General features: G+C 40.7%; 1 protein-coding gene across 1 annotated transcript in view; it reads right to left on the bottom strand.

The window, feature by feature from the left end:
• Positions 1 to 23671, bottom strand: part of LOC138947557 (fibrillin-2-like) — a gene marked incomplete at its 5' end in the record, with an annotated part of 90910 nt that overhangs the window by 8747 nt on the left and 58492 nt on the right. Inside the window, 10 exons of the mRNA XM_070319047.1 lie at positions 2406 to 2422; positions 3458 to 3551; positions 4342 to 4508; positions 5308 to 5369; positions 5901 to 6010; positions 6681 to 6803; positions 7474 to 7596; positions 9588 to 9710; positions 18131 to 18253; positions 19993 to 20115. Of these exons, the coding sequence (XP_070175148.1) occupies positions 2406 to 2422; positions 3458 to 3551; positions 4342 to 4508; positions 5308 to 5369; positions 5901 to 6010; positions 6681 to 6803; positions 7474 to 7596; positions 9588 to 9710; positions 18131 to 18253; positions 19993 to 20115 (1065 nt within the window). The remainder of the gene's footprint in view (positions 1 to 2405; positions 2423 to 3457; positions 3552 to 4341; positions 4509 to 5307; positions 5370 to 5900; positions 6011 to 6680; positions 6804 to 7473; positions 7597 to 9587; positions 9711 to 18130; positions 18254 to 19992; positions 20116 to 23671) is intronic.

Here is a 23671-nt window from a genome sequence, read left to right as displayed (position 1 = left end):
TTGTCAATTTCACTGCCTTTGCCATGAGCGGTGGACTGACGATGCTACGAGTATACGGTCTTGCTGAAAAATGGCATTGCGTTCAGTTTCATTCTGTGAGTTCGACAGCTACTTGACTAAATATTGTATTTTCGCCTTACGCGACTTGTTGTTGTTGCCTTCTCATTTTTGTTTTTACGTCTTAAAAAAAAAACAAGAGGCGAAGCCTTCAAGGCTCACGTAAGAAATCGACCAAACAGTAACACAAACTCAATCACTCCGTCACACATACACACACACACACACAGTAAGCATAGGTGACACTGTGCAAGAAAGCGAGACACTAGATCTAGATCTGTCTGTCTGCATGTAGCCTGTAACTTACAGGGACACGACTGCCAACTAGTCTCGGCCCGCTCAAAATAACAATGACCGAGACTTTCAGTAATTCCTTCGCGTGACGTCTAACCCTCTTACGTCATAATGTGACGTCTTCAAATGACGAAATGTTAAAGTTTCTACCACAGACACATACGCACACACACACACACACACACACGCACGCACAGACAGACAAAGTTACGATCGCATAGGCTACACTTACGTGAGCCAAAAATGTACAGGCGGTTCTTCATATATTTTTTTCTTTTCTCAATCAAATGTTTACATTAATCAACTACTTAATTATTTGGTATACCTTGTATGTTATTCTTTTCAATGATTGTTTATCTAAATTCTTCTGGCAGTTTGGACTTGGGTAAGTTGTTACAACATTTATTATATTAAAAGTTCATCAGAACTTCGATATGTAGCCTACATTGTATTTTGTGACAAAACAAGACAAAGGAACACATCTATCTTGAGCAAAATTCTATAATTGTGATGTAGGAAAATCGATTTGTACTATGAAAAAACCCCATAAATTCAATACAATTCTGAAAACACGAGACTGCTGAATGTGGTTTCATTCTTGTTGGAATATATTATACAGGGTGACCAATAAAAATGCCATCCATTCAAATGCTAATATCTCCTCCATTACAGCAGCAATTCGCTTCATATTTGGTGTATACTTGCTTGAGATATGGGATAATAAGTTCACGCAGTTTCAAGTTTGCATGTTAATTTTTCTGACTTTTATGTTCATTCGGAGAACAATCGAAATTCGGGGATTGACGCAAAAATACTCACTTATTTGTTGATTTTTCTGAATGATCTGGCATAAAATAACTATCCTCAGACAATAGATGAGTTGAAACAGCAAGTACATGGAGTCTGGAGGGTGCAATTAAGTCGGGTGAGTGTGGTCACTGCTCAGTCTCAAACCTCATACTTTTGAGGCTTTCTCCGAATTTGAATTTTTTTTTATAAGCGTAAAAATAAAACCACTTGACCTACATACTTGACACTTTGTGCAATTATCATCCCACATTTCAGAAAATATGAAGTCAATCGCTGAAGCAATTTAGGAGTTATTAGCATCTTAATATGTGGCATTTTTTTCAGGGGGGGTCCCCTGTATCCTGTCCTTGAATCTTTGGAATGTTTATGCGCAAAACACAATTAGCACCTTCAAAAAGTCAGAATTCGAATACAGATAAAAAGACACAATGCTGTTGAAGCAGTTTAAGTCTTGTTGGAACATACATTTGTTTTCTTCAATCTACAGTTTCAAAACGAAATTATGTGTGAGTTTTATCATACAAAATTGGCCAATTTCTGGAATAACTCCGTTTTTCCCACCAACATACAAGTAAGTACTAATTTTTCAGCCGTTTTTAGAGTAAACAAGCTATACACTGGTCTTCAAACTATTTATGTCCCATCAAAAGGCAAAACTACAAATCCGATGGGATTAAAATTGTGCTGTTGCATTAAATAGTTGGTTCGTTTAATCTACGTTTAAAACATGACATCTACTCTCAGTTTTAGTTTAAAAAACTAGCACATTTCTGAAATGACTCACATTTTTTTAACCATCGAATGTTTCGTCATTTTAGAGTGATATATATCCCTGCTGTTTATTTAGTTGTAAATGTCCTATCATCGTCTAATAACTACGATTCAGTAGCAGATAAGCTTGCACAGTCAGAACAAGTATGTGTTAGACTGAATCTATGCTTTGAATATGATATTAGGTCTGAGTTTTAGTTTACAGATCTGGCAATATTTTGGAATGCCAACTTTTTGTCACAACCATACAATAGAAAATGCTATTTTTCCGTAATTTCAGATTTAAAAAATGTCAGGCCATTTGAACAAACAGCAAAGTATGGTTCACCCAGGCTCAAAAGATATACAGATTTCCCTATTTCATGATAATCAAAGTGTAATGTAAATAAGTCCACCACTCACGAAAAACCTAATAAGACAATTAGAGCTACACTTTCTGTATAATGTGTAATGTGATGAAGTCAAATTCTTACCTGATGGTTCCGCCGGCCTGAAAAAGACACAACAATTGATATTTTTAGAGGACGCATGCTAATATTTTTGATACGGCAAAAGTTTGCTAAACAAAAATAACATCTATCAGAAAAAAAAATCAATCAACCAATCAATCAAAAAACAAACAAATAAATAAATAAATAAATAAACAACTGAATAACTAAATAAATAATTGACTATTCAAACTAATTAATGAATCAGTGAAATAATATATGAATGTGCACACGCTTTCCAAATGCTAAGAATAAGTTTGACCATACTCCGTATTCTTTGTATTAAATACACCGAATGCAGAACTGCAAACTTTCTTTGAACTCAAACAAACCCTCTCCTATCCCCACCCTCAAACTTTCATTCAATTTCGATTCAAAGTCAACACATTACATCCAGGAAAAAATGCTGTAGTCCATTTTGAACACAGGTTGATTTAGTGGAAATGATATTTGAAACTGTGTGCATAAAATGCCGATGAGTATAAAAATGCCGATGAAGAGTTTTCTTCGCAAAAAAAAATGCATTTAAAAAAAAAATCTGACGTCTGAGATCCTGAAAAACATAACAAATATATACTAAATCCGAAACAATTACACACACTACACCTTTACAATTTGAGCCATCGCACCCTGTCCCCCCCCCCCCCCCCCCACCCTGCATTCCCTTTCTCCTTTTGCCACCCCCACTCCCAATTCCTACGCAGTTGTCAAAAGCAGATGAAATTTAGAAACAGGCAACCCCGTGGAAGTGATGTTATGCACTGATAAAGCAGTGGACATTTTGATATTCATTCTGTGTGATGACGTCAACGAAGCTCACAGGGGGATACATCTGGATATTACCCCCCACCCCCCCCCCCAAAAAAAAAGAAATAAAAAAAATTGTTGTTATTGTTGTTGTTCATTGTTGTTTCTTAAACTCGAGAACCCAGGGGGTGAAGCAAGACCGATTCGATCACCATCGATCTTTGTCTCTGTTTTGTTCTCAGCTTGCTAAAAACGATTGAATTCACATACTTAAAAATGTAAATACTCACGTGCATGAGGCAGATCCATTTTCTTCAACACACTGACTCCCGTTGACACACGTGTGGATCGCGTTGAAAGCCTCACATACACCCACCTGGCTGACTGTGGAACACAATCACATACCGCTGTTACTTGATGCACTTGGCAGATTAAGATAAGAACATGAGCCTGCTGTCTAACGCAAGGTGGAGAGAGAGAGAGAGAGAGAGAGAGAGAGAGAGAGAGAGAGAGAGAGAGAGAGAGAGAGAGAGAGAGAGAGAGAGATTGATTGATTGATTGATTAAACTTTATTACAGAAGGATGGAGATTTTAGGCGTTGCCTAGTCTTACAATCTGTCCTTGCTAACTAACATGAATACAAAACAGACATGAAAACATTATAAGAGCAAAAGAGGTTGACGGCAAAAAAAATGTGAGAGAGAGAGAGAGCGGGTGGGGAGAGAGCGATAGAGAGAGAGAGGTTGGGGAGAGAGTAGAGAGAGAGAGAGAGAGCGACTGTGTGTGTTTGAGGGAGAGAGTTGAGAGAGAAAGAGTGCGATAGCGAGTTGAAAGCCACACATACACCCACTTGTCTGACCGTGGGACACAATCACATAACGCTGTTAGTTGATGCATTAACACGCGAAGAACCATGAACTTGAAAGGGTAAATACTGATGGTGAGAGAGAGATAGAGATAGAGAGAGAGAGAGAGAGAGAGAGAGAGAGAGAGAGAGAGAGAGAGAGAGAGAGAGAGAGAGAGAGAGAGAGAGAGAGAAACAGAGACAGAGAGGGGAAGACAGAGAGGGGAAGACAGAGACAGAGACAGAGACAAAGACAGGAAGACAGAGAGAGACATAGGCAGAGCTAGAGACGATCACAGCCATAAACAGAAACACCGACTCTAAACTTACATGATTGTCCATCTGTCGTTGTGACATTAGCCGTTCCAGATTGATTGTTGAGCGTGAAAATACCCTCTCTGTCAAGCGTGCGTAGCGCTGTCGTCAGCTGTGACGATGATTGCTCAGACGTGTCCTTCTCCACCGCTGCCGTCATATTCGCTACCACGCTGCCCTCTCTGAGATGATCGCAAAACCGACATGTAATTGCAACAAAAATGACAACATGATCAAACATACATCATTCAGAAATGATTTCAATGCAAATGTTTGTTTTTTGTGGGTTGTTTTTGTGAATGACAAACGCCTTCTCCTCCGTCACACCGACAGCATGCTCAAGACACAACCAATCATACATAGATTCTTCCTCACGCCACGCCCATAAATCAGAGGTAAAGTAAACATGACATTAAAAACACTTTTTTTTCTCCTACCCGAACACGTGCTGCATAATTATGCACAGAGGAACTGATCAGCAGTCGCAAGAAGAAGAATTTATTTCACCATTATTAATGCATAACAGCCATTGGTAATTGTGACCCTCCACCACGGAATGAATCGCATGTCACCTTTGCATGATTTTCATATTTTTACATGTTCATAAAGAGTTTTTTGTGCTCTATCCAGTGGTGAAAACCGTTTTTAGAAAAGAGTGAAAACTGTTTGAGTTATAAGCCTGTGACTACGGTGACCCTCACACTGTTACTAAACACTCCCCGGACTTATATTAAGCCTAGCGCAGAACCGCGCGAGGTGACATGCGATTCATTTCGTGGTGGAGGGTCACAATTGTCCTGGAGTGGAAACACTCATACATCCAGACACTCCTTGCATATACGAGAAAAAATCTAATAAAAGGCTAACGACAACGACGACAACAACAACAACAACAACAACACCACCAACAACAACAACAAACAACAACAATCGACAAAAAAGAATAACCGAAAAATGCTTTTCTCTCCCGTAATTACATACCTCATGTTCAAAACAAACACGTCAATTAAGGCTCCGACAGTTGCATTTAGGTAGTCGAACATCTGAAATAAAAACCTTTGTAAATTAGCTTAGATAACTATAATTTTGTTTTGCTTTTGTGTGTTTGTTTGTTTTATAGCAACAGTGCAGGCTGCATTGCCCGTGGGTAAACAGCTCCGAATGTCCGGTTGTCAGTGAGCGTTATGTTTGTGTACATCATGGTTATGAGATAATGTTCTGGGGCTTAGTAGAACACTTTTTATTTGTATTGTTCTCAGCCTACTCTTAAAAAAAACCTGTTCAAATTTAAGGCTAGAGAAACACACACAGACACAGACAGACACACACACATACATTAACCTTTACAGGCAGCTCGCAGACACACTCACACACACACACATCCTCCCCCACGCACACACAAGTTTACCTTCACAAACACACACACACACCCCACACTTCCACACACCCACGAACACACACACACATTAACACACACACACACCCACACACACACTCACACACACACACACACACACACACACACACACACACTCAAGCCTCTTCCCCACCACCACACACAAAGACAGGCTTACCTTCTGTCGAAGCTCTTCACGAAGCGAAATGTACTGCGACGATGTCTCGTTACTCAAGTCGAAAGACACAGTAATGTTTATTCTGACCGTGAATCTCATGGACACACTCTCTGGAAAACGAGAAAAGAATAAAGGGCAATATATATATATATCTTCCTGAAATAACTCTGTTGAAGTTTTCACTAGTGGCTTTGAAAAAATAATTCTTACAGATAAATTATCACTGTGTACAGAGAACATCAATGCCGTTAATGTTAGTATATGACCTGGTGAAGGGACAATATATATTATGCCTGGCAAGATCAAGATCATGCATACACGTGGGGCGGGGATGTAGCTCAGTCGGTAGCGCGCTGGATTTGTATCCAGTTGGCCGCTGTCAGCGTGAGTTCGTCCCCACGTTCGGCGAGAGATTTATTTCTCAGAGTCAACTTTGTGTGCAGACTCTCCTCGGTGTCCGAACACCCCCCGTGTGTACACGCAAGCACAAGACCAAGTGCGCACGAAAAAGATCCTGTAATCCATGTCAGAGTTCGGTGGGTTATAGAAACACGAAAATACCCAGCATGCTTCCTCCGAAAGCGGCGTATGGCTGCCTAAATGGCGGGGTAAAAACGGTCATACACGAAAAAGCCGTGGGAGTCTCAGCCCATGAACGAACAAACAAACAAACAAACGAATACACGTATGCAGGAAAAAGCACACACACACACACACACACTTTGCCGTTGAAGAGTTGAGCTCTTTTTGGTAGACTGTGGATAAGTGTGCATAACTCACCTTTACAAGTTTTGCCGTCGGTTGTGAGAGTAGATCCGGAGTTACACGCACAGCTGAAGGAACCTGGGGTGTTGTTGCAAACCTGTTGACACCCGTCGGTCTTGTCAGTGCACTCGTCAATATCTGCACACACAAAATAGATGTTTTTAGTGCACTCGTTCATATCTGCACACACAAAGTAGATGTTTTTAGTACACTCGTTCATATCTGCACACACAAAGTAGATGTTTTTAGTACACTCGTTCATATCTGCACACACAAAGTAGATCAGTGTTTTTAATTCACTCGTTCATATCTGCACACACAAAGTAGATGTTTTTAGTACACTCGTTCATATCTGCACACACGAAGTAGATGCTTTTAGTACACTCGTTCATATCTGCACATACAAAGTAGATGTTTTCAGTGCACTTTTCAACATCTGCACACACAAAGTACATGTTTTCAATGCATTCAGTAATATCTGTATACACAAAGTATTTGTTTTCAAAGCATTTAGTAATACCTGCAAACACAAAGTGCATGTTTTCAATACATTCAGTAATATCTGCAGACACAAAGTATTTGTTTTCAGTGCACTTATCAATATCTGCAAAAGCAAAGTGGACAAAACGTTCAAATTTTATTCCGTATGCATACACATGTATATACAGACTTAAATAATTATGGCTATGATAAGAAAGGCCAGAAAAGTTTCTGACTGACAAATCAACGAACCAACGTTCAACGTATACTGCGAACGACACCATTTTGGAGACGTTTTCTTTACTTTTGTGTGGAACGAAACACTCACCTTCGCATGTTGTGTTGTCAGCCTTGAGTTTATAACCGTCTTTACATGCACACGTGAAGGAACCTTGGTTGTTGTTGCACTTGTCCCCGCAGCCACCATTGTTGTCAGTGCACTCGTTGATGTCTGAAAACATAAAGCCGGTAGAATTCTGAAAATGTATACACGATGTTCGGAAACAACTCAGAGATGTACCAGCATCTTCAGGCAATGTGAAGACCATCAGCTACATTTCACAGAAATAAAAGAGGAGAAGAGTCTTCTCAAATAAAACAAGTCGCGTGAGGCGAAATTACTACATTTAGTCAAGCTGTGGAACTCACAGAATGAAACTGAACGTAGTCCGCCGCTTGTGCAAAAGGCAGTGAAAGTGACGAGCCTGTTTGGCGCGGTAGCGATTGCGCTGTGCTTCATAGCACGCTTTACTGTACCTCTCTTCGTTTTAACTTTCTGAGCGTGTTTGTAATCCAAACATATCATATCTATATGTTTTTGGAATCAGGAACCGACAAGGAATAAGATGAAATAGTTTTTAAAACGATTTCGGAAATTTAATTTTGATCATAATTTTTATATTTTTAATTTTCAGAGCTTGTTTTTAATCCAAATATAACATATGTATATGTTTTTGGAATCAACAAAATGACGAAGAATAAGATGAAATTGTTTTTGGATCGTTTAATAAAAAAATAATTCTAATTACAAGTTTCCGAATTTAAAGACCAAGCTCACTCATTAGTTTTTAAGCCACCAAGCTGAAATGCAATACCAAACCCCGGCCTTCGTCGAAGATTGCTTTGCCAAAATTTCAATCAATGTAATGGAAAAATGAGGGTGTGACAGTGCCGCCTCAACTTTTACAAAATGCCGGATATGACGTCATCAAAGGTATTTATCGAAAAAATGAAAAAAACGTCCGGGGATATACCCAGAAACTCTCATGTCAAATGTCATAAAGATCGGCCCAGTAGTTTAGTCTGAATCGCTCTACACACACACACAGACAGACAGACAGACAGACAGACAGACAGACACACACACACACACCACGACCCTCGTCTCGATTCCGCCCTCTATGTTAAAACATTTAGTCAAAACTTGACTAAATGTAAAAAGGAGTGGTCCAGGCAAATTCATTCAAATGGAAGAATTTGTTACCACACTCCTGGATTATGCTTACCGATTTTGCGCATTCACTGTAGCCAATACAAATTATTTCATTTGATCATGTGACACAAGTACTTACTGAAAATTCTTATTATTCAAGGACCGCAGAGACAAAAGTACAATGCATGCTTACTCTAATGTCATTGTAGACAACAACAAGATCCATTATATCTGTTCTCTCTCTTTCTCTCTGTTTACAGTCGCACAAATTCAATACAATTGTTGAAGTCCAGAAATGACGATTTATTTGTTAACATTGCAAAATATTTGGTCATTTCCTTCACGTTGAGATATTTTCTTTTAGAAAACCACAATTCGTGATGCAAGTATGACTTGTTATGCTTTAATTGTCATATCTTTGTTTGACTGCTTTCCAGGACGTCTGTTTGATTATGAAGAGTAATTTGTATATTGTGCACGCCATTGGAAAGGGCTCTAAGGCCCATTCACATAAACTTTCCGTATTCCGAAACTTTGCGCATTCCAAAACTTTCCGTATTCCGAAATTTTCCGTATTCCGAAACTTTCCGTATCCCGAAACTTTCCGTATTCTGAAACTGTTCGTATTCTGCCGTATTCTGAAACTTTCCGTATTCTCTCTGTTTCTCAGCCTCTCCTCCCCCGTTTACTCCCCCGCCCAATCGCTTTTTCTCTTTCCCTGTGTCTCTCCTCTCTCCCCCTACCTCTCACTCTGTGTCTCTCATCTCGACCCCTCCCCCCCCCCTTCCTCTATTTGTCTTACTTTGCACACCGGCACAGGTTTCGTTTTCAGCGACCAAGTCCCTCTTTTTCTTATTTCCTCTAAGTTTCCTTTTGTCTCTCCCATCTATCTCTCCCTTTACCTCTCACTCTGTCTTTCTCTCCCCCCCACCCCCCCCCCCCCAATCCCCCTTTCTCTCTTTGCACACGCCATCAGCCTTCCTCCTTTACTTTTGAATAAAACCTCTCACCATCACAGGTTTTGTTGTCAGCGTTCAAGGTATACCCAGCGTTACAATCACAGGTGAAGGTACCAGGTGTGTTGTTGCAAATCTGTCCACAGCCATCGGTATTTTGGGTGCACTCGTCAATATCTGCACACAAAAGTATGATATAATTTACAAAACTGTCGTCCATAATGCACACACACACAGGGTATGAATAATAGGATGTGTCATAATTTTCAAGTGTTTTCATTCATTTACCAGGTGGGGAACAAAAAACACCGTTTCCCAAGTAACAGATCGAGCTGATGAAAGGGTTTGAGCTTTCAGGTGAAACGTGGATTGTCAAAGTAAAAGCCAATCAGGCTGTTTGTTTGATTTGTGGAACCATCGCGGCTTTGTATTCGTGTTTCCTAGGACAACGACTGTAAACGTTCACTCTCAAAGACCCAATCAGTGTTGGAAATTGCCCCGACGACTCATGGTCTGCAATCACACATTGCACAACAAAAAGGCTTAACACACTTAAAAAAAAAAGGGTACGTGCTAAAAAATAACTGACCTCGCAAATATGATGGCAGCTCTGTAAATTGTGTCTCTCCTGTCTCCCCCTACCTCTCACTCTGTGTCTCTCGCCTCAACCCCCCCCCCCCCTCCCTCTTTTTACATTTAGTCAAGTTTTGACCAAATGTTTCAACATAGAGGGGGGAATCGAGACGAGGGTCGTGGTGTATGTATGTATGTATGTATGTATGTATGTATGTATGTATGTATGTATGTATGTATGTATGTATGTATGTATGTATGTATGTATGTATGTATGTATGTATGTATGTATGTATATATGTATGAATGTATGTGTGTGTGTGTGTGTGTGTGTGTGTGTGTGTGTGTGTGTGTGTGTGTGTGTGTGTGTGAAACTTTACATGAGATTTCCTGATTATGATATCCCCACATGTTTTTATCTTCATATTTTGGATAAATGTCTTTGATGACGTCATATCATATTGTGAAAATAGAGGCAGCACTGTCACGCTCTCATTTTTCAACCAATTGTGTTGACAATCTGGTCAAGTAATCTTCGACAAAGGCTGGACTTTGGTATTTGTATTTCAGCTTGGAGGCTTAAAAATTAATTCATGAAAGTAATCATCAACAAGTCGCGTAAGGCGAAAATACAACATTTAGTCAAGCTGTCGAACTCACAGAATGAAACTGAACGCAATGCAATTTTTCAGCAAGACCGTATACTCGTAGCATCGTCAGTCCACCACTCGTGGCAAATGCAGTGAAATTGACAAGAAGAGCGGGGTAATAGAACTTTGCGATGAGAAGGATAGCACGCTTTTCTGTACCTCTCTTCGTTTTAACTTTCTGAGCATGTTTTTAATCCAAACATATCATATCTATATGTTTTTGGAATCAGGAACCGACAAGGAATAAGATGAAAGTGTTTTTAAATTGATGTCGAACATTTAATTTTGATCACATTTTTTATATTTCAAATTTTCAGAGCTTGTTTTTAATTCAAATATAACATATTTATATGTTTTTGGAATCAAAAAATGATGAAGAATAAGATGAACGTAAATTTGGATCGTTTTATAAATTTTTTTTTTTTTTTACCATTTTCATTTTAATGACCAAAGTCATTAATTAATTTTTAAGCCACCAAGCTGAAATGCAATACCGAAGTCCGTCCTTCGTCAAAAATTGCTTGGCCAACATTTTAATCAATTTAATGGAAAAATGAGGGTGTGACAGTGCCGCCTCAACTTTTACAAAAAGCCGGATATGACGTCATTAAAATTATTTATCGAAAAAAAGAAAAAAACGTCCGGGGATATCATTCCCAGGAACTCTCATGCCAAATTTCATAAAGATCGGTCCAGTAGTTTGGTCTGAATCGCTCTACACACACACACACGCACAGACAGACAGACAGACAGACAGACACACACACACACACATACATACACCACGACCCTCGTCTCGATTCCCCCTCTATGTTAAACATTTAGTCAAAACTTGACTAAATGTAAAAATCCAAAAATTGTAATTAACATTATTTTTTTTATATAACGATTCAAAAGTAATTTCGTCTTCTTTTTCATTACTAGCAGTTAAGCCCGGCTTCGCCCGGGAGTAAGCGGAGCCCTGTAGCAATTTAAGACGCTCGCTATCCCATTATCATTAGCTTTACCTCCTTTGTTTGGATACAAAAAAAGAGTTATCTCCCTTACCTTCTAGAAATTTCCGGAACTGTCCAGTTAATTTTTCTTTCTTCATTTCTTCCCCTCATAGGAGCAATAGCGAGTCTCTAATATCACTGGCATGATGTGCTTGCTACAGGTGAACAGTAGGCACTGAACTGGTCTTGCACCATATAGGCTGTATTCAATAAATGGGAGGTCCATAATCTGAGAAAGGAAACAATGAATCAAGAAACTAAAACCCAGGTGCACATCTGCGGCACCTAGGGACTGTACGTGCACACTATCTTGTTTCTGCCTCTTGCCATCTCAGAGGTATGGCGACCACAGACAAACACACACACACACACACACACACAGACAGACAGACACTCTCTTTCTCTTCGCCCGGGAGTAAGTGGAGCCCTGTTGCAATTTAAGACGCTCGCTATCCCATTATGATTAGCTTTACCTCCTTTGTTTGGATACAAAAAAAGAGTTATCTCCCTTACCTTCTAGAAATTTCCGGAACTGTCCAGTTAATTTTTCATTCTTCATTTCTTCCCCTCATAGGAGCAATTATAGCGAGTCTCTAATATCACTGGCATGATGTGCTTGCTACAGGTGAACAGTAGGCACTGAACTGGTCTTGCACCATATAGGCTGTATTCAATAAATGGGAGGTCCATAATCTGAGAAAGGAAACAATGAATCAAGAAACTAAAACCCAGGTGCACATCTGCGGCACCTAGGGAGTGTACGTGCACACTATCTTGTTCCTGCCTCTTGCCATCTCAGAGGTATGGCGACCACAGACAAAAAAGAGTTATCTCCCTTACCTTCTAGAAATTTCCGGAACTGTCCAGTTAATTTTTCATTCTTCATTTCTTCCCCTCATAGGAGCAATAGCAAGTCTCTAATATCACTGGCATGATGTGCTTGCTACAGGTGAACAGTTATCTCCCTTACCTTCTAGAAATTTCCGGAACTGTCCAGTTAATTTTTCATTCTTCATTTCTTCCCCTCATAGGAGCAACAGCGAGTCTCTAATATCACTGGCATGATGTGCTTGCTACAGGTGAACAGTAGGCACTGAACTGGTCTTGCACCATATAGGCTGTATTCAATAAATGGGAGGTCCATAATCTGAGAAAGGAAACAGTGAATCAAGAAACTAAAACCCAGGTGCACATCTGCGGCACCTAGGGAGTGTACGTGCACACTATCTTGTTCCTGCCTCTTGCCATCTCAGAGGTATGGCGACCACAGACAGACAGACAGACAGACAGACACACAGACAGACACTCTCTTTTATTATATGTACTAGCAGTTAAGCCCGGCTTCGCCCGGGAGTAAGCGGAGCCCTGTAGCAAAGACGCTCGCTATCCCATTATCATTAGCTTTACCTCCTTTGTTTGGATACAAAAAAAGAGTTATCTCCCTTACCTTCTAGAAATTTCCGGAACTGTCCAGTTAATTTTTCATTCTTCATTTCTTCCCCTCATAGGAGCAATAGCAAGTCTCTAATATCACTGGCATGATGTGCTTGCTACAGGTGAACAGTTATCTCCCTTACCTCTAGAAATTTCCGGAACTGTCCAGTTAATTTTTCATTCTTCATTTCTTCCCCTCATAGGGGCAATAGCAAGTCTCTAATATCACTGGCATGATGTGCTTGCTACAGGTGAACAGTAGGCACTGAACTGGTCTTGCACCATATAGGCTGTATTCAATAAATGGGAGGTCCATAATCTGAGAAAGGAAACAATGAATCAAGAAACTAAAACCCAGGTGCACATCTGCGGCACCTAGGGAGTGTACGTGCACACTATCTTGTTCCTGCCTCTTGCCATCTCAGAGGTATGGCGACCACAGACAAAAAAGAGTTATCTCCCTTACCCTCTAGAAATTTCCGGAACTGTCCAGTTAATTTTTCATTCTTCATTTCTTCCCCTCATAGGAGCAATAGCAAGTCTCTAATATCACTGGCATGATGTGCTTGCTACAGGTGAACAGTTATCTCCCTTACCTTCTAGAAATTTCTGGAACTGTCCAGTTAATTTTTCATTCTTCATTTCTTCCCCTCATAGGAGCAATAGCGAGTCTCTAATATCACTGGCATGATGTGCTTGCTACAGGTGAACAGTAGGCACTGAACTGGTCTTGCACCATATAGGCTGTATTCAATAAATGGGAGGTCCATAATCTGAGAAAGGAAACAATGAATCAAGAAACTAAAACCCAGGTGCACATCTGCGGCACCTAGGGTGTGTACGTGCACACTATCTTGTTCCTGCCTCTTGCCATCTCAGAGGTATGGCGACCACAGACAAAAAGAGTTATCTCCCTTACCTTCTAGAAATTTCCGGAACTGTCCAGTTAATTTTTCATTCTTCATTTCTTCCCCTCATAGGAGCAACAGCGAGTCTCTAATATCACTGGCATGATGTGCTTGCTACAGGTGAACAGTAGGCACTGAACTGGTCTTGCACCATATAGGCTGTATTCAATAAATGGGAGGTCCATAATCTAAGAAAGGAAACAGTGAATCAAGAAACTAAAACCCAGGTGCACATCTGCGGCACCTAGGGAGTGTACGTGCACACTATCTTGTTCCTGCCTCTTGCCATCTCAGAGGTATGGCGACCACAGACAGACACACAGACACACAGACACACAGACAGACACTCTCTTTTATTATATGTACTAGCAGTTAAGCCCGGCTTCGCCCGGGAGTAAGCGGAGCCCTGTAGCAAAGACGCTCGCTATCCCATTATCATTAGCTTTACCTCCTTTGTTTGGATACAAAAAAAGAGTTATCTCCCTTACCTTCTAGAAATTTCCGGAACTGTCCAGTTAATTTTTCATTCTTCATTTCTTCCCCTCAAAGGAGCAATAGCAAGTCTCTAATATCACTGGCATGATGTGCTTGCTACAGGTGAACAGTTATCTCCCTTACCTCTAGAAATTTCCGGAACTGTCCAGTTAATTTTTCATTCTTCATTTCTTCCCCTCATAGGGGCAATAGCAAGTCTCTAATATCACTGGCATGATGTGCTTGCTACAGGTGAACAGTAGGCACTGAACTGGTCTTGCACCATATAGGCTGTATTCAATAAATGGGAGGTCCATAATCTGAGAAAGGAAACAATGAATCAAGAAACTAAAACCCAGGTGCACATCTGCGGCACCTAGGGAGTGTACGTGCACACTATCTTGTTCCTGCCTCTTGCCATCTCAGAGGTATGGCGACCACAGACAAAAAAGAGTTATCTCCCTTACCCTCTAGAAATTTCCGGAACTGTCCAGTTAATTTTTCATTCTTCATTTCTTCCCCTCATAGGAGCAATAGCAAGTCTCTAATATCACTGGCATGATGTGCTTGCTACAGGTGAACAGTTATCTCCCTTACCTTCTAGAAATTTCTGGAACTGTCCAGTTAATTTTTCATTCTTCATTTCTTCCCCTCATAGGAGCAATAGCGAGTCTCTAATATCACTGGCATGATGTGCTTGCTACAGGTGAACAGTAGGCACTGAACTGGTCTTGCACCATATAGGCTGTATTCAATAAATGGGAGGTCCATAATCTGAGAAAGGAAACAATGAATCAAGAAACTAAAACCCAGGTGCACATCTGCGGCACCTAGGGTGTGTACGTGCACACTATCTTGTTCCTGCCTCTTGCCATCTCAGAGGTATGGCGACCACAGACAAAAAAGAGTTATCTCCCTTACCTTCTAGAAATTTCCGGAACTGTCCAGTTAATTTTTCATTCTTCATTTCTTCCCCTCATAGGAGCAACAGCGAGTCTCTAATATCACTGGCATGATGTGCTTGCTACAGGTGAACAGTAGGCACTGAACTGGTCTTGCACCATATAGGCTGTATTCAATAAATGGGAGGTCCATAATCTAAGAAAGGAAACAGTGAATCAAGAAACTAAAACCCAGGTGCACATCTGCGGCACCTAGGGAGTGTACGTGCACACTATCTTGTTCCTGCCTCTTGCCATCTCAGAGGTATGGCGACCACAGACAGACACACAGACACACAGACACACAGACAGACACTCTCTTTTATTATATGTATAGATCATGTTCTGATTCCAAAAACATATAAATATGTTATATTTGGATTAAAAACAAGCTCTGAAAATTAAAAATATAAAAATTATGATCAAAATTAACTTCCCAAAATCGATTTGATTTTTTTTTCATTTTATGCCTTGTCCGTTCCTTATTCAAAAAACATATAAATATGTTATTTTTGAATTAAAAACAAGCTAAAAAAATAACAAGTCGCGTAAGGCGAAAATACAACATTTAGTCAAGCTGTCGAACTCACAGAATGAAACTGAACGCAATGCAATTTTTCAGCAAGACCGTATACTCGTAGCATCGTCAGTCCACCGCTCGTGGCAAAGGCAGTGAAATTGACAAGAAGAGCGGGGTAGTAGTTGCGATGAGAAGGATAGCACGCTTTTCTGTACCTCTCTTCGTTTTAACTTTGTGAGCGTGTTTTTAATCCAAACATATCATATCTATATGTTTTTGGAATCAGGAACCGACAAGGAATAAGATGAAAGTTTTTTTAAATTGATTTCGATCATAATTTTTATATTTTTAATTTAATCCAAATATAACATTAACAGCTATTGTGTTTTCAGCGTAGCAATAGGGCCCGATATTTAGACGAGACAAGTATAATGCCGACGAGTCGAAGACGAGTCGCATTATACTTGTTCGAGTCTAAATATCGGACCCTATTGCTACGATGAAAACACAATAGCGTTTATATAGCTATTCTGACATTAAATTCTGTGTTAAAATCATGTTTTTGTCAGCAACAAGGACCAGAATGGTCCATGTCGTTGATTGCAGACGACGGTTCCCTTTCTGCATGAAGCCACGGAAATAACCGAACATTGAAAAACCCACGGACATGTATTACGGAGAAAACTCAAGATAACCGGATACTTAGCATTACGTCAATATCTTAGGAATCATATGACGTTATGACGTATCATGCTTGCCTACGTAGATTGTATGTTCGAAAGTCTGACTTCTGTTGGGAATTCGCGTGGTGAAGACTGCGGTAAATCTGTAGATGATAAGAGAACAAGGATTGTCTCAGAAGAAACGACGAAATGTTTCAGACCGGTAACTTCATTTCAACATTGCACTACACAATGGACGTTCTATGTGACAGGAGAGTTTGCTGATTTTGTGTTAAACATTGGTGATTGGAGAGATCGTCTGCAAAAATCAGAGATAGGTCGCTTCAGATTGCAGCTTCTGGAAATTTGCAAGGTTTGCTGCCAGTTAAAGAACTGGATTTTACACGTAATGTATGTCATGTACAGTAAGCAACAACAAAAACACACACAAAGCAAATTGCCTCGTCTGTCGACTAGCCACAGACACAAGCCTGGCGAGGTATGCGTGTACTTTATACACGTGGAAGAAACCGGAACCATGCGTCTTTGTTATTGCCGATATCGTTTGGATATCGGCAAAAATGGCCAACTTTCGTAGCGTTATGCTTTGATGATCGGAAAAGGGATGTGTGAGACCATCCAATCACAGCCCCCGAATCCCCCCACGTGTCCATCAGAATAGCTATATACTTATATATTTTTGGAATCAGAAAATGATGAAGAATAAGATGAACGTAAATTTGGATCGTTTTTTTTTTTTTACAATTTTCAGATTTTTAATGACCAAAGACAAAGTCATTAATTAATTTTTAAGCCACCAAGCTGAAATGCACCACCGAAGTTTGGTCTGAAACGCTCTACACACACACACGCACAGACAGACAGACAGACAGACACACACACACACACACATACACCACGACCCTCGTCTCGATTACCCCTCTATGTTAAAACATTTAGTCAAAACTTGACTAAATGTAAAAAGGATAGAGATACAGAAAAGCCTGCTATTCTGCTGAGCGCATCCACTTCCGCGCTGTACTGGCTTGTCATTTTCACTGCCTTTTCCTCGAGCGGGGGACTGGCGATGCTATACGGTCTTGGTGAAAAATGCAGTGCGTTCAGTTTCATTCTGTAAGTTCGACAGCATGACTAAATGTAGTAATTTTACCTTACGCGACTTGTTTTTTCGTTCTTTGCACACAGGCTTACAACCTGTCAGTCGACCTTACTTTTTGTAAAACACTTACTGTAACCGGCACAGGTTTCGTTTTCAGCGATCAAGTCCCTCTTTTTCTCATTTGTTTTTTCTTTTTGTCTTTCCCATCTATCTCTCACTCTACCTCTCACTCCCCCCCCCCCTCCCCCCTCCGAGTCCCACTGTCTCTCTTTGCACACACCACCAGCCTTGTTCCTTTACTTTTGAAAAAAAGCTCTCACCATCACAGGCTTTGTTGTCAGCATTCAATTTATATCCAGCGTTACAATCACAGGTGAAGGTGCCAGGTGTGTTTTTGCAAATCTGTCCACAGTCATCCGTTTTTAGGGTGCACTCGTCAATATCTGCAAACACAGGTATGATATCATTTACAAAACTGTCGTCCATAATGAACACACACAGGACACAGATAATGTGTTATATCATACATAATAGTAATTCAGCCTATTAACTATTAGTACTCAAACAACGAAACATCGTTAAACTACTCTGTCCACGACGCCTTTGTGGAGAAGTTTTCTGGAAAATTTGAGAATTTTTAGCAAACCTTTGCCTGAGTATTTCAGAGATGCACCTGCAATGCTTTAATCAAAATCCCCCCCCCCCCTCCACCCCAGAAAAAAATGTATACTCCGACACTTGCATGACCTCATTTCTGACACTATGACATCATAACACTGATGACATGACATCTTATATCCAAGACTTACAAAAACCAAGACACTAAGCTATGACGAAATCACAACATGACATCATAGCTTGATGACCTCAATATATATTTTCTTGATAGCTCGGTGGATATTTCAGGGGTACAACATTTCTCCAGCAAACATATCCATGCTGTGCTCAAGAAAAGCATATGCTTGCACGCGACTCGCCTTCGTTACCCGCGCCCCTCGCTGAACCAATAGTTTAGCCAAGAATTAAAACAACCCAGACACTAAGCTGTGACCAAATCAAACAATGACATCATAGCTTGATGACCTTTTAGACTTATTTTTGTGAAAGCTCAATGGATATTTCATGGGGGGGGGGGGGGGGGGGGGGGAATCTTCTCCGGCAAACATTTTTATGCTGTGACTCTGACATTTGATGAAAACAAGTTAAATTTTGGTCATGTCTGCTGATTATCGATATCAACACTTACATTTTTGTGAAATTTGGAGGCTTTTGCTCTCAAAATGACTAATAAAATATCAACGTCAAGTTTTTACGAACACGACCCCGCTGTGACGGGGGTCAACCAAACTAGGGTCATGTTGACAGAGTATCAGACACTTGAAGTGTTCAAAGTTTCAAAGCTCTCGCTTCAAAAACGCCTGAAATAACATCAATGTTAAGTTATTATGAATCGAAAATGACCCCCTGTGACCTCAAAATTTGACGAGGGTCAATCAAACTTAGGTCAAGTCGGGAGACCCTAGAAGTGTGCAAAATGTCAAAGCTCCAGCTCAAAAAACATCCGAGATAACCTCAATGTTAAGTTTTTATGAATCGAACATGACCCCGCTGTAACCCCACACTTTGACGAGGGTCAACCAAACTGGGATCACTTCGTCAGATTACCAAACCCTAAAAGTGTGCACAGTTTCAAATGTCTAGCTTGAAAAACATCCGAGATAACCTCAACGTTCAGTTTTTTGTCCACAGACGGCCGGCCGGCCCCATTGGTGCAGTAGTTAGCCCATCGGGCTGCGGGCCGGGAGGTCGTCGGTTCAAATCCCACCAGAGACATGTGGGTTATTGAAGCTACGGGGGGGGGGAGAGGGGAGAGAGAGAGAGAGAGAGAGAGAGAGAGAGAGAGAGAGAGAGAGAGAGAGAGAGAGAGAGAGAGAGAGAGAGAGAGAGAGAGAGAGAGAGAGAGAGAGAGATTATTTTCTGAACACTCATTTGCATAAATGGACATTAAGTGATCAAGAACAATGACAATTTTTTACTGTACTGGTAAGAGAATAAGCAGTGATCTCCTTTTTATCTCCCCTCTGTCTCTACCAAACCTCCTTTCTTTCTGTCTCTGCACACACGCTTACCACGGGCAGTCTTCAACCTGTACACTTGTAAAAAGAAGAATACAAACTCTCACCATCACAGGTTTTGTTGTCAGCGTTCAAGGTATACCCAGCGTTACAATCACAGGTGAAGGTACCAGGTGTGTTGTTGCAAATCTGTCCACAGCCATCGGTATTTTGGGTGCACTCGTCAATATCTGCACACAAAAGTATGATATAATTTACAAAACTGTCGTCCATAATGCACACACACACAGGGTATGAATAATAGGATGTGTCATAATTTTCAAGTGTTTTCATTCATTTACCAGGTGGGGAACAAAAAACACCGTTTCCCAAGTAACAGATCGAGCTGATGAAAGGGTTTGAGCTTTCAGGTGAGACGTGGGTTGTCAAAGTAAAAGCCAATCAGGCAGTTTGTTTGATTTGTGGAACCATCGCGGCTTTGTATTCTGTGTTTCCGAGAACAAGACTGTAAACGTTCACTCTCAAAGACCCAATCAGTGTTGGAAGTTGCCCCGACCGGTGCAACTGAATTTCACGCACTTTTGAATTTCACGCTATGAATTTCTCGCATGAATTTCACGCAGGTTTCCAGTTAAAATCTCTCCTTTCTTGTCATTTGTATTTCACGCACACGCATGCACGTATCCCCCCTGCATCGGTGTGTTTGTGAGTGAGTCCCGTGTATAGACGCGTGAATACAAATCACAACTCAGCAAGACACGAATACATGGGAAATCCGTGGGAGTTTATACGTCACGACGGTTCGCTCACAACTCACAAATCACAATTCAGTTCAACTACACGGCTCATTTCGCCATGGCACAGCAAGAGACGAGCATCACGATAACAACAACCAACAGGGGAAATCCGGCAATTCTCAGCCGTGGGAGTTTATACGTCAAGGACCGTGAAACCAAGAAATCAAAGACATGGCGTTGTTCGATACGTGGATGTCCAGCGCGATTGAAAACAAGTCTCGACTTCAAGGACCCGATTTACTCAAATGAGCACAATCATGAACTAAAGACAGAGAAAGACATTTCCGTCTCCGAATTTCGAAAACAATGCAAAAAACGTGCAGCCGAGGATCTATTTCAAAGGCCGGCAACTCTATCTCATCCTCGCGCCCCCTAATTGGCGTAGAGGCGCGTCCCCCGGGTGGTGGATGGGGGAGCCTTCTCTACTAATTTCTGAGAGAAGGTCGCATCACTCTCGATGCCGTGAACCTAATTAGGATCTTTTTCTTGTTTCTTCTTTATTTCTGCCTCCCCAAAGTCCTTTTACTTTCCTTTTCTCACCCATAAAATTCTTCACTTAGTACCCTTGTTAAGTGGTTCTTGTATAGAATATAGTCAATGTTTGTAAAGATTTTTAGTCAAGCAGTATGTAAGAAATGTTTAGTCCTTTGTGCTGGAAACTTGCATTCTCCCAGTAAGGTCATATATTGTACTACGTTGCAAGCCCCTGGAGCAATTTTTTGATTAGTGCTTTTGTGAACAAGAAACACTTAACAAGTGGCTCTATCCCATCTCCCCCCTTTCCCCTATCCCATCTCCCCCCTTTCCCTCGTCGCGATATAACCTTCGTGGTTGAAAACGACGTTAAACACCAAATAAAGAAAGAACTCTATCTCATATACACACACCCCAACGCATACACTACATGCGTGATTTTCAAAAGCTCACATGCGTGAAATTCAAACCACCAAATGCGGGAAAATCAAATGCGGGAAGACGAAAACATTAATTTTTCAAATGCGTGAAATTCAAATGCACCCCCGACCGGACGACTCATGGTCTGCAATCACACATTGCGCAACAAAAAGGCTTGAAACACTTAAACAAACAAAAAAGGGTACGTGCTAAAAAGTACCTGACCTCGCAAATATGATGGCAGCTCTATGCATTGTGTCTCTCCTCTCTCCCCCTTCCTCTCACTTTGTGTCTCTCGCCTCAACCCCCCCCCCCCCCCCCACCCCTCTTTTTACATTTACAAGTTTTGACCAAATGTTTCAACACAGTATGTATGTATGTATGTATGTATGTATGTATGTATGTATGTATGTATGTATGTATGTATGTATGTATGTATGTATGTATGTATGTATGTATGTATGCATATGTATGTATGCATGTATGCATGTATGTATGTATGTTTGTTTGTTTGTTTGTATGTATGTATGTATGTATGTATGTATGTATGTATGTATGTATGTATGTATGTATGTATGTATGTATGTATGTAGAATAAAAATAATGGTCAAAGTTAGTGGATCATGAACAATGCGAGCTTCAGCGAGCTTTTTCATGACCGCGAATCACTGAGACGAGGTGTGTAACCTCTTTATTCCTCCTTTCTTCAATGCGCGATTGTATAGTTCCGTGCAAATCATTCCATTCTGTTAACACTTCTTGTCAGTTTCCCTGTTTTGGACTAAAATCAAGTAAACAGATATGTTGTTATTCTGCTGTGGCGGTAAAAGCAGATATTGTGTGTTCTGTTCATGTTTTGGTATCGCATAGGATAATGTTCTTTCGTCAAATGGGACTAGCAGACGAACCTTTGCACCCGTGTTCCAACGCTAAAAACTGTATGAAGTTCAGTTTTCTGGGGAAAATAGTGTATGAAACCGCTTTGTTTCTTAAATTGATGAGATGTGTGCATTTGGTTGCGTGTGATCTGTTTATAAAATGAAATATTGTTGAAAACTGATCGCCGGATTGCAGTCTGTTGTCGAAGAAACTGAGTGAAAAGAAATTTGGAAGGGGAACTACTCTGACTTGTCGCTGGACAAAGTATGAGAGTTACTTGCCTTGGGAATTTGCTTGTGTTGAACGTTTGTGCACGGAAGATCTAGATTCAGAAAACAACCGAACTCATGGATTTTATATGGAGATTCATATGTTCAAGCCTGTAGTTGTTAATTTAAATGCGGTATGTTTGTATTGTTTGCTCCACAGATGTACATTAGAGCGTTCGGAACTTTTTAGTCGCAAAAGTAGTTCCGACACAGAACAGCTTCTCAACCCATTGCGCTATCGAGGATTCTGGCTGTTGCTGGCTCGTTATTTGTTTGGTTGCTGGGTGTTTATCGAAAAATAACTAGCTCTACAAGTTTACAGAGGTAAAGAAGCAGAGGGGGGAATAAGTATGTATGTATGTATGTATGTATGTATGTATGTATGTATGTATGTATGTATGTATGTATGTATGTATGTATGTATGTATGTATGTATGTATGTATGTATGTATCAGGGGCGGATCTGGGGGGGGGGGGGGGTTCATGGGGTTCCGGACCCCCCCCCCCCCCCTGACCATCCAATGTACCTCTCAGAGAAAAAAAATGTGGACTTTGGACCCCTGCCTTCAGTTGGAACCCCCCCCCCCCCTCAAACGAACTTGGTCCGGCCCTGTGTATGTATGTATGTATGTATGTATATATGTATGTATGTATGTATTATGTACTAGAGGAATACCCGGCTTCGCCGGGGTGAATCGCGAGACAGAGACAGACAGCGTGGCGGTTCATCACAATCACCTCTGCAAGCGAAGTCCTGTCACACGGGATTGAGAATTTTAGAGCTTATTTCTTAGCCCTATATTTTCTGTTGTGGCTTCTCAAATGCCAGAACATACAGACAGACAAAAGCCGCTAGACCCCATCACAAACAGAACTCTACAATCAACAGGTTTTTTCCCACACACACACACAAACACACACACAGAGAAGCCGTATATATATAATAT

This window comes from Littorina saxatilis, linkage group LG14 (assembly GCF_037325665.1).
Source record: "Littorina saxatilis isolate snail1 linkage group LG14, US_GU_Lsax_2.0, whole genome shotgun sequence".
Taxonomy (NCBI): domain Eukaryota; kingdom Metazoa; phylum Mollusca; class Gastropoda; order Littorinimorpha; family Littorinidae; genus Littorina; species Littorina saxatilis.
This window is presented reverse-complemented; position numbering and strand designations above follow the sequence as displayed.